Below are 12,210 nucleotides of genomic sequence, written 5' to 3'. Positions count from 1 at the left end.
CATTTTTGGTACCAGGTACTTTTTTAGTACTTACTCGGCCGGGGTTCTAAGTGATCCGAGGCGAATTTTGAAACTTGACAATGAGGGAAATGGCTATACAAAAAAACCCAACAGAGTGGTCTAACAAAAAGCCATAAGCTGAGCCTCAACGGCCTCCATTATTCTGTTACGTTTGTGTTGCATACAAATGACATCATGTGACTTTGCTATTACAACCTCAGGCACATAAGGTGCCTGACTCAATTCTAATGGAAAACGACTGAAACCGAGTAAAGCTGAGTTGTGTCTAGCAGCTACTCGTGGAAAAGGGCTCGCTCTTATGAATGTTGATGTATATTCAAATTTGTAGCAGCAGAGTACAGTTTTTGGACTCGAGTACTTTTGCATGAATCACAATTCAACACACAATGCTCCCTTTCAGGCAACTTTCTTCTGACTGGCTGTCCCTCTCAAACAAAAGATATGAAGATCAGCTGGGTGGGGTTTCTGTGCTCACACAGCCAGAGCTGCGTACTTGAGATAACCATGTGAAAGATATCTCTTCTGACTGACATCAAACAGAGCCAAAACGCTAAACAGCTAAGCAGTTAAAACAGTCTGAAGCCTGAGTTTTCAGCTCAAAGGGGATTACTTGCACATTTGATGACCTCATTATTTCAAACTTTGGCCATTTTTGATATTAACATCACAACTGTCAGAGCATCTATATGGAAAAAAAACAAGGGAAAGATGATGGATCCCACTGCACTATTTCAAAAACAGCTGATGTACTGGGGTTATTATAAACAGAGTTAGCCATTATAATAACAATGCTGTCCAGTATAATGTGTATAATGTACCACAGCTGGTAGCCATTGCTCCAGTTTGGGATAGTCTGTGACTTTATGCATTATTATTGTTTAAAAATAAAAATTATCCCATTGTTTCTGGCCTCATCTTAATATCTGTAAAGATCAAAATTTAAAGAATACTATCAAACTTTAGGAGCATGATCTGTAAAAGATTTTGGAAGAAATGCTAAAAAGTAACAACAGAAGTCATAAATGATTCAGACATACTGTAGATGGGAATTCTTGGTGCCCTGCAGGAGCTCCACAGCCTGTCGTTTTCCTGATGATGTCTTACATGACGCCAGCATCTGTTTCAACTCATTTCCATTAGCGGAGTGCGAGGGGCTTCTGGGCATGCCCACTTCTACAAATGTGTCAGAGCCTGAAGGAATAAACACAGACAAATTGTGAATATTCTCTTTTTTCTGTGCAGACAAAATACACATAATGACAACAATAGCTGTAACACTTTAGGTTTCATCAATTTCAATTTATACCATAACACAGCCTGCACTCAGAAGTGTCTGGGTCATTCAGTATGAATGAGTATGTTTAGCTTGTGAGCATATGTACTGCATGTGTGCATGCATTCAAGTGTGACAGGTCTCACTTGAATTCTAGATTAATTAAAAACACACCAGCTGTGATTATAGTGGTTTTTCATCCGCTTCTCTGCTTTTAACCCAACAAGGACCTGCTCTGTGCAACAGGATGTGCACGTGTGAGTATACATGGATCGCATACTGTAAAATAATATGTCGTCAGCCACTTAAATGAAGTTCTTTGGGGTTTAATGTTTGAACAATATCCCCAGACACCTTCAACTGACACAGCGGAGTTAAGCTGTACGGGGCAAGCCAGCGCAAACACATTCTGGGACACAGGAGGTGGTAAGGGAGGGAGAGGAAAACTTAACAGGACACACCGCGTCGGGGGAGGACAAACTTAAAAAACAGCGGGGAAAAACGAGACGCGTGAGAGTGAAGTTTGAGGGGAAAACCGCGAGTGTAAGACACATAGGAAACGAGGGCCTTTCTGAACCGCGAGGAGACCAGCAGTTAATCTGTCTCCGCTCCAGTGAATGTAGTCAGAAAGCGTATGAGGTTAGGAGGACAGTATAGAGAAGTAAAACGTGGGTACAATAAAGGTATTTTCCTCAAAGTGGGTTTAAGGGTTACATAAATCTCAAGTGGAAAATCCTGATTTGGACATTTATGTTAAGTCTGCAAAGCTAAGGTCCAACAAACCTGAGCCGAAATTTTTAACAGCTCAAACGTTTTGTCAGTCCAAGGCTATAACAACACATAAATCATAAGACTTTGTTTATTATAAATGACTCACCACAAAATGTGAACAGTTGTGAATAAGTGCACGTTCAAAATGACTTTTTAGCCAAGTTAAATGTTTTAATTAAAAAAGGTGAAGATACGAATGAAAAATGTTCATAAAAATCTGTATATAACTTTTCTACTTTTTTTTGTGTCACCTCTAGGCCTTTACATTAAGAAAACCCCAAAACTCAGGTGGCCGCCTTTGAGCAAGCACTTGGTGACAGTGGGAAGGAAAAACTCCCCTTTAACAGGAAGAAACCTCTGGAAGAACCAGGCTCGGGGAGGGGTTGGGGGAGAGGGGCGTTAACTTGAGACAAACCAAACCAATCACATGACCCCCTTGGCAGAGAGAATTAATCTTATATTGTTCTCATTAGCCATTTTATATAGTACACAGTGATACGCCACTTTGTTAGGTACACCTCTTCAGCTGCTTGTTACTCGTATCACATAACAGCAACTCAATGCATTTAGGTACACATGGTCAAAAGGACCTTGTGAAGTTCAAACTGTTTAAACAATGGTGAAGAAATGTGACTCTAATGACTTGTTACTTACTCCATCTCAAGTGTTTATGGAGAATAGTCTGAGAGAGGGGAAATAAACAATAAGCAGCAGATCACTGGGTGAAAATGTCTTAATGATGCCAGAGGAAAACGGCCAGAAGTGCTTGGATCTGATCCTAAACCAACAGCAACACCAACATTGGACAATATGTAATTGGAAAAACTTTGCCTGCTCTGATGAGACTCAATTTCTGCTGCAGTATTAAGACGATAAGGTCTGAATTAGGTGTAAATGTGAAAGCATGGATCCAGCCACAAATCACATGTGAAGTTCAGTGACAAGGACACTCTGCAATGATTTGAGGAATACCTTCGTCCGGGCTGGACTTGCTTGACCGTGGTTCTGATGGACTGTGGCCACTGGCTTCCTGGACTGAGTCACATGGAGCTGGACTCAAGACATTTTCTGCAATTGACGCTGTTGTTATCCTCCCATACACTGAGCCAGAGTGCTATACATGTGCATGCCCGCACAAAAAATAAAAAATAATTATTATCACAGTCATTCAAAATGTAGAGCGAGGTGATACAGTATAGAGTTGGTGGGGGCCCAACCTTGACATGTCCATTCAGGGTGCACTCAGGGACCCCGTTGGGCTGCTTGTCTATGGGGGCGAGGCCAGGTGGAGGAGATGGTGTGTTTGGTGTATAACCTGGCACACCGGACAGCAGGATGCTGCTCAGGGTGGCCTGAGTGGCAGGATGCAGCATCAGCTGAGACGAGAAGCCTTAAGTTTCCAAAATATCAAAGTAATAAGAAAGTAAAGTAAACGTAAAAAAGTAAGAAAGTAAAATAAAGATTGAGACATTTGTAAGGAATTTACTCTTTCACGTCAAGCATGCATCAAGACACATAATTTGTGAATAAAAAATAAATAAATTAAATACAGGTTAAAGATAAGAGCTACTGGCAATACTATATACAAACCTTGGGTGCTGGTGAGTGAACTGGGCCAGAGGGAGGCGGAAGGAGTGGGGTTACTGGGGCTTGGGGTCTGCAGAGGGCTCATGGAGGAGTTTAAGCTGTTCAGCACAGCGTTTGGGGCAGCAGAATTGGGGAGAGAGTGTGATGCTGTTGCACCCAGGAACCCTAAAGGGTAACCAAAAGAAATTAGGAAAGAAAGGAGAAGAGAGTATATGAATAGATCAGTGGTGGTCCTGTCAAAGGGCATTTTTCAAGCTAATCATAAGCTGCACTAAGAAAGAAAAAAATCTTGGTCTTCCAGCTATTTAACTGGAATTCCATCAAACTGCCATCAACCCAACAGCAAATGAGAGGAAGAATTTCTTAAATTTCTACAAGGTCATGGATGCATAAGTACACGTCTAGTGTGTCCTCATACCCAATAAAACTATGGTATCGAGAACACCAACAATGTGGTGCTTGGTGTCTTAACCCAAACGCAGTGTATGAAAACAGAAAGAAGCAGGTCTGTGGCTTTAACAAGGGGCTACTTTGGCTCCAGGAATAAGGCCAGGGATTCTTCTGGCACACTGGTGTGTAATCTGAAGAAGAAAAGCATGTAGCAATTACTAAAGGCCAGGATGTGGCCGTCCACAGCTTCACCCGGGGCCCCTGGGTTTAAATGAAACAGCAAAAAAAGATTTCTACTGTACGGGCACTCTCCTGGCACACTGAGCTTTTTTGCAGCCAATCTTTAATCTCATTTTCTGGGGGGACAATCCGATCATAAACTGAACACATGCTCATCAAAACTAACAGAAGATATGCTAAAACATTTGTGCTAGGTTTTCTAAAATTATAACAAAAATAAACCAATTATCACAGAAAATTCTCAGCACAAATACAGACTCAACATCTTGACTATCGCATATGGTCCAAGTCAGTGGTAGGAGAAAATAAACACATTCCAGTAATGTAATGCAGATTTGCTGTGGTTACCGTTTGATGACATACTGCATTTATATTTAAATTTCTAACAGATAAATTGCAACAGATCTACTGCCAGCTAGAGCTTACAGGAATGAGCCACTTCCTGTCAGCTTATCCTATCTGCCTTTCCGACTGCCTCCGATATATAAATCATGTCCTAAATTCCATGTTTTTTTTGTTTGTTTTTTTAAACAGACTGAATCTCCAAAATTTTTATCAGAAGAATGCAAAAATCTGATAACTGTGACTAAAGATTTGTTATACACTGCACGCACTCTTACAACCAATTGAAAGTCATCCATGGAAACAAAAATGTCCCCTAATCTCAACAGTTCTGGACTCTGTTGGGCTCAGATGTTGAGGTCAGCGCTGCAGACAAACTCCTACACGATACGAACCGTTCATCATCCTGTGATTCATAAACTCATAAATCATTCAAAGTGCTGTAACTAGATCTGTACCGAGGTTATTTTCTGATGGTTGACTGATCAAAGATGTGCAGATTTGGACTTGCGTCCACACAGCTCCTGCTGTAAAGGTCATATAGAGATGCAGTGAGTCAGCAGCTGTGATTTATGTAAAGGGCGATTGTGTTTTTCAATTCAGTAAACCAATGAAAATTATTCTAAAAGAGAATACTTTGTGTTACACGTTTGGGAATGACACCGATTCATGAAGATATTAGTTCTTCTATCACGATACAATTTAATCTGTTGCAGTTTGTTCAAGAAATAAAAGGTAACATCTTATTCCCCCTCCCCCAATCATGGAGAAAGCATTATTTCTTAGCAAGTTAAACACTGTCATTACCCAGATTACTCAGCCCCAGGCCAGCTGAGGCCAGGATGTCCAGGCCAACAGGGCAGATGAGAGATGGGGATGGACCATTAGTGCTGGGATTCAGTGCCACAGGGGGTGAGGAAGACACCACTCCATTGCTCTCGAGACCCAAGAGGAATTTTCGGGCTTCGTACATGTTGACTGCATTCCTCTCCACACTCTTGACTATCACAGACTGGGAGAGATCGAGAAAGAAGGAAGAGGCGATGAGAAACCGGTGAAAACGAGAACAAGTGGGATGGACATGGAAATAAACAGGAAACTAGGAGGCAGAAGAGAAAAGCAAGAGGAGGAGCAAGGGACAGATAGGGTAGGGAATGTTGGTACCATAGATAGGGAGTGAAAGGGAGGCTGAGGGAGAAGACAAACATAAAATGTGAGGAAGGAAGAGGGAATTAAGGGTAGATTAGAAGGATAAACATTGAGGCAGTGTGGGAGAGAGAAGGAGACAGGGGAGGAAAGACAGTGAGAGAGACAGCATTTCTTGATCAACATATCTCTGTCTGATATGAGAGAAGAAAATATGAGACCGTAAAAAGAACAGAAAAACACAAAATTCACAATCAGATTTTGAATCAATGAAAGAAATGACTGGAAACCTTGCTTTATTCAATCTTACCAAACATTAAATATAAATCAAAGTGCAGGCTTTTTGCATTTTGCCAAAATTGAGCTTCTGAATTTTTTTTTTTTCCAATGAGCAGTGAGTATTCCTGACACACGTGCACACCCTCCTCTACAGGACTGCCAAAGTGATTGAAGCAGACAGGCTGTGGCACCCATTTGGACTGGCCTTTTGGATTATTGCTGTCACCTCATTAAAATGTTTAAGTGAAGGGTTCTTAAGAGGATCTGGGCTGGGTCGGTGTTTATACTGGCACTTCCACACTGGTCCCTGCAGGCCCGTCCGGTTTGGGCATTGAGCCCTGACTCAGGGTGGGACGTAGGCACCTTGATGAGCAGGTCAGGTTGAGGCCAAACAGTGAAATATGATTAGGAATACTACGTGTACAACAGCAGACTATTATAAACATTAGATCAATTGTATATACAACAAAGGTGTGCCAAAGGTTGAGTAACAGATTTCACTAATAGAAGCTACATTTAATTAAAGGTCATTGAGCTTAACTCCAAATTTCTACCTAATTTACCAAGAATGAAGCCACTTACTTTTTGTTATGCTTCAGCTTTTCCTACTAAAAAAAAAAAAACAGAGTGGCCCTGTCCAGCAGATGAAACATGCATGGCAGGCTGTGCAGAGGAGAGACTGCGATTCCCCACTGTGGCAGATGCTGACTTGCCAAAACCCTTCACTGTGTTGGTACAGGGATCCAGTTTTTCCCTTTCTAAGTTTTAGCAGTGATGAAATATGACAAGGCAATCCATAATTTACTTCAATGTCATGCTGTCATTTGATGGAAAGTAACTGAAATGGAACAGTGGCTTATTTGTTTCTCTAGCAGTCGTTTTTTTCCCTTCTCTGACGCTGCATTTGAACAAGTAGGACAGCAGCTGTGTTTTTCTATGGGAGGAAAAGCTAAGGACACATTTTCATCTAAACTTTAATGTTTACTGGAGGTTTGGCTTTTTTTTTTATGTAGTCTATTACACATGTTGTGACTTCTTAAGATAAGACACTGTGGAAACTGAGTGTAGTATATGCCAGTTGCTTGAATCAATTATGAGACTGGCTGAAGGTTAAGCCATTCATCCACTTTGTTACTCGTTTAATTAGTTCAGGTTTGCAGTGGGTGGGTGGAGGGGTGTAGAGTGCATTGAAGCTGCCACAGGGCAAGGCATGAGTTACACCCTGTACAGGTTGCCAGTCCATCACAGGATAACCCCACACACTCACACAAATACCTACGGCCACCTTAGAAAAACAAGTTAATTTAACAAGCGTGTCTTTGGACTGTGCATGGAAACCGGAGCACCTGGAGGAAACCCACGCAGGCACTGCGAGAACACGCAAACTCTACACAAAAACTCAAACAAACCAGGAGGTCTAAACTCAGAACCTTCTTGCTGTGAAGCAACAGTGCTAAAAAAAAAAATAAAAGTTTATATTTGGTGGATTTTTATGCTATAATTTTTATCATTGCTGTAACATGCTGGCACTGTGTAACATTTATTCATGTAAGCAAGTGGTTCTTTTCTGTATGCTTCATCTTCAGAATCTATATCTACTCTGTGTGCAACTATATGAGCAGCAAACAGCTGTGGTGGAATATTTCCTCTCTTTAAGTAAATACATTACTCTTATTTGGTTATTTTGCCTGGTAGGAGCTCTGTAACGGTCAATACAGAGTGCACAGCTAGTGTTACAGAGGGGGACACTCAACACTGTGTCTGTACACTGCCTCCTAAAGTAATCGTTACTCTGTCAAGTACAGATTACAGTCCCAAGTGTAAAATGCATAAAGAAGAAAAATTTGCTCCAAACAAAAACTTTTTACCTATTTTTTCTTTGAGAAGAAGAAAATTGAGAAGTATAAAACCTGGTAACTAAAAGTTGACAGCAGAATAAACACACTGTAATAACATGGGACACTTTCTCTAGTCTAAGATGTTCATAATATTATAGAAATTAGTGCTTTGACACACATTCTGACAAACAGACATTTGGTCCAGTTTCCTATGGGTGCCTGCTTTAGTCCTCAAAAAATGAGCTAATTTTTCTATAGAGTGCATTGCTTGTACTTTATCCAGCCACTGATCACTTTTTAGCCAGTGTCTTATTATGCTCTTTTGACATGCAACAGTCAAAACTTTGAAGGGATATATTTAAGGAGCTGCTGTGGTTCAGTTCATCTCCTAATTGGAAGGTTGCTCCTGATGCAGCCGTCAGAGTGTGAATGTGATAGAAAGCACTTAGGCATAGAATAACTTGCTTGTATGAATGTGTGTGTAAATATATCCTCTAGAAATATGATTTTTAATGCCACTGGAAATGTTAAGGCATGATCCTGGATACACAATTTTTCCTAGTTAAAGAAACAAATAACTATTTAATTTAAACAACACTAGGAGCTTATCATTTAAGCTTATAATAAAAATGATGTCTCTGCATGCAAACATTTGCTAACTGTCACTGAACTCAAAGTAAATCTGATGCTAATAACAGTATTCTTGATTTTGATGTTGGTCTTTGTTTATTTTGAAAGCCCATCTATAAAAGTGGACTGTGAGCTAAATGGGTTAAAGCCAGCTTAATAGGCCATAGATGATGCAGCATTTGGAATTGTTTCTATGTTCTTTATGGTGCGATAACACTATACTGTTAATATGACTATTGAGGATACAAAGAGTCTCCCCCCCAAAAAAGAAACAAACAAAAACGGCTGATCGCGATCACTTTAAAAACACACTGTAGACACAATATGCATCCTCTAAAGCTGGAAACGGTTTTAAACCCATTCTTTGGATTTGCTGCCATGAAACCAAAGAGATTAACCACATGATGATGCTCAAGGCAAGATCGGGGGTTTACTAAAGTCATTAGGTTTCAGCACTTTGTGACAATCCATTGAAACAGTTAAAATATTTTGGTTTGGATAGAAGTAGCTGTAGCTTAAAGACTAAATTGCCTTTCCCAAAGCCATGTCAGTACCAGTGCCTGAAATCCCAACTTTCCGTGCCGTGTGAGTGTGGGCCTGAAGTCATACCTTGCTGGGCTGTTTTGGCTTTGGTTTGATACTGATGAAGACATCCAGCTGCTCCATTAGCGCTGTGATACACTGGGGCTCCACCTCAATATCCTCTTTAATGTCAAACATTAATACCAGAGGCAAACAGCCCTGTGGAGCAAAGACAAAATAAATACATATTTGTAATAAACGTTCATTTTCTTATGTCAGCTGCACACCAATCTCTTTGAAAAGCTTGCAAGTTTGCACTGGTGCTCCAGTAATATAAGCCGTTTCTCAGTAGTAGTATACCATTTGTAGAGCAAGTTGGTCATACCAATAAATACAAGATTCAGTGCTGGATTCATCCCACACTGAGTTTGGGAAATTCCGCCAACAGCAATCTGTTTTGCATGATCACCACCACAAGCACCACAGACATCTATATTTTGGGCTGAGAGCTGGACAGTGCTCCTATTGTGAGTGGGTGTAATTAGCAGCAGAGAGCAGAGCCAGACTGGCTCTGACGGGGCTTGAGATTGGAGCTATAATCTATAGTCTGGCTAGGAGAAGCCAAATCACACAGTGCACTACCGCGAGGAGGCGGCCTCTCCCACTCCTGTATGCCTATTCTGCATCTAGTTTACAGTGCCTACGATCCTCTCCCATTCATTGCTTTCTGTTTCTCCTCTCTTCTCAATCTCATCTCTTATTAATCTCTTTTTTAAAAAATTCTTTACTCTTCCCCAGTGTAAGACAGTTAAGAAGCTCCTTCTTGTGTGTCCCATTTCAATTCCAAAAGAAAGTCATGTTTAGTCACTGAAACAACTCTGGCATTTGCTAAATGTCTTTGGGGCCAACTGGGAGACCGCAGACAAAGAGAAGGCAGCTCTTGCAGAATTACTGCCCCACATTATGGATGTCCAAACAGAAAGCCAAAGCTGTTTACAGCTGAGATGTCATATACACACCAGCTCAGCCGAAACCTGAAGCCAACAGTAATTAAACAGCCATTACTTTTACACATATCTGAAACAGACCTCTGATTATACTCCTAAGTAATTTAAGATTCGGGTAGCCTCAGCGGTCATGGGAAACAAGACAAGAATGACCGCTGAGCATTTTAACCAAGTGAAATTTAAATATGAGGTGCTATCTTTGGTCCAAACTTTAATGTAATCTTTGAATTACAGTCAGGTTGATATCCAGTCCACTAGAATCTACCACACAAGCAGGTCAACCCATTACCATGAGGATCTCCTTTTTTTTTTCTTTTTTTTTTTAAAAAGGCATAGAAAGGACATAAAGAAGTCAAGCCAAACTAATCGTGTCCATCTTACAAGCAGGTATGTAGCAGCTATGAACCATGTGTGCAAACCTTGAGTCGGTTACAGATTCTTGTTTATCTGACAGACATTTCAGCAGCTCGAGTAGAGCCAAGCAAATCTCTCCCAAGGCTATTCAAAACCCTCAAGGCAATCGTGGTTTACTTCCTCACTCACATCTGAAAACCCATGCATCATTCACACATACCATGATGATACTGATGAAACAGTGGCATCCATTCTAGCTACCACACAGTATGTGGAATCTGTACATGTAAGGAATATAACGCAAATGCCATCTCTTAACCACAAAAACAAAGTTGGAAGGGGCTGGCTTAGCAGTTTAACATTCTTTTTTTCAGTTGTCAATAAATTAAACACACACAGAAGATGAATACCATGAGGTACTGCCGTGCCAAGCACACAGATTCAATGGTGCCCTGAATGTAGACTGTGGATTTTTTCTGGGGACTGTTTGGATCAGGGAAGTGGATCTGGGCTCCTGTCCTTTGGGTGATGTGCTTGATGTTGCTGCCATTTCGTCCCTTCATGAAGAGGTGGTGCTGCGGTGCGATGTCCAGGTGGGTGGTCACTGAGATAGTGCTAGCCAGGCTACCGGCCAGGTGCTCCAGTAGCAGAGCTGTACCTCTCTGAACAGGGATGACAAAAGAAAACATGCATACATATATTTTAGCTCACAGGATAATCACCAATTACAGATTTAAAAGTAAAAAAACAAAAACCATTTTTCACAGGATTCTCTGCAGTCGTGTGCAAAAATAAGCAAATCCCACGATTCAAGAAACTCAAGGACGCTTTACACAATAACAATGAGTTTTGCCCCACTCTACTTTACAGTGCTTTTTCAGTTCACAGCTTGCAGACATTCTTTAACTCACAGCCATCCTAAAGGTCCTGCCACAGCATTTCAGACATTCTGATATAGATTTTTTGGTGTGCTTGGAATCACTGCTCTGTTGCATGACCCAATTTCAGCCAAGCTTTAGCCGTCAGACAGATGGCCTCACATTTGACTCTAGAATACTCTGCTGTACAGGGGAGTTCATGGTCGACTCAATGACTGCAAGGTGCCCAGTTCCTGTAGCTGCAAAACCAGCCCAAATTTTCACCCCTCCACCACAATGCTTGACAGATGGTATGGGGTGTTTGTGTTGACCAGCCGGTTTTGATCACACGTGGCGCTGTGCATTTTAGTCAGACATGTCCACTTTGGAGATCACGTCTCATCTGTCCAAAGAACATTCTTCCAGAAGTCTTGTTGTTTGTTCAGATAAAATTCTGCAAACCTAAGCTGCACTGCCCTGTTTTCTTTAAAGAGAAAAGGCTTTCTCTTGGCAAGCCTCCCAAATAAGCCATACTTGTTCAGCGTTTTTCCTAATTGGACTGTCATGAACTTTAACATTTAACATGCCAACTGAGGCACGTCGTCTCAGATGTAGCTCTTGGGTATTTTGCAATTTCTTTGAGCATTGTACAGGACATTGTCCCGTGAAAACTCTTCGCATGACTGCTGAGGCAATTGAAAAGGAGCAAAATGTTCCCTGCTGTAAATTGTTATGCATGATAGCCATCTGATCATTCTTTGAGATTTAGCTCTTTTAATGGATTTCATCTTAGTCTTCCTATGAATGGCTCCTCTTTCTACTTGAGTCCTCCTGAAATTGAACCCAAAATGCTGTCTTGACTTTCCTTTATAATTGCCAATCCAGCCCTCCCCATTTCTCATGCAGGAAAGGTGTGGACCACACACACACACACACACACACACACACACACA

At 41.2% G+C, this 12,210-nt stretch overlaps 1 protein-coding gene across 1 annotated transcript in view; it reads right to left on the bottom strand.

Annotated features, from left to right (window-relative positions):
* The window catches only part of bicc1a (BicC family RNA binding protein 1a), a 57,667-nt gene that overhangs the window by 6,589 nt on the left and 38,868 nt on the right, over positions 1 to 12,210 (bottom strand). The window contains exons 8-14 of the mRNA XM_003438406.5: positions 10,811 to 11,062; positions 9,127 to 9,258; positions 5,432 to 5,636; positions 3,656 to 3,817; positions 3,283 to 3,455; positions 3,038 to 3,179; positions 1,059 to 1,212 (exon numbers count right to left, since the gene is read on the bottom strand). Of these exons, the coding sequence (XP_003438454.1) occupies positions 1,059 to 1,212; positions 3,038 to 3,179; positions 3,283 to 3,455; positions 3,656 to 3,817; positions 5,432 to 5,636; positions 9,127 to 9,258; positions 10,811 to 11,062 (1,220 nt within the window). The remainder of the gene's footprint in view (positions 1 to 1,058; positions 1,213 to 3,037; positions 3,180 to 3,282; positions 3,456 to 3,655; positions 3,818 to 5,431; positions 5,637 to 9,126; positions 9,259 to 10,810; positions 11,063 to 12,210) is intronic.

The sequence above is a fragment of the Oreochromis niloticus genome, linkage group LG13 (assembly GCF_001858045.2).
Source record: "Oreochromis niloticus isolate F11D_XX linkage group LG13, O_niloticus_UMD_NMBU, whole genome shotgun sequence".
Taxonomy (NCBI): domain Eukaryota; kingdom Metazoa; phylum Chordata; class Actinopteri; order Cichliformes; family Cichlidae; genus Oreochromis; species Oreochromis niloticus.
This window is presented reverse-complemented; position numbering and strand designations above follow the sequence as displayed.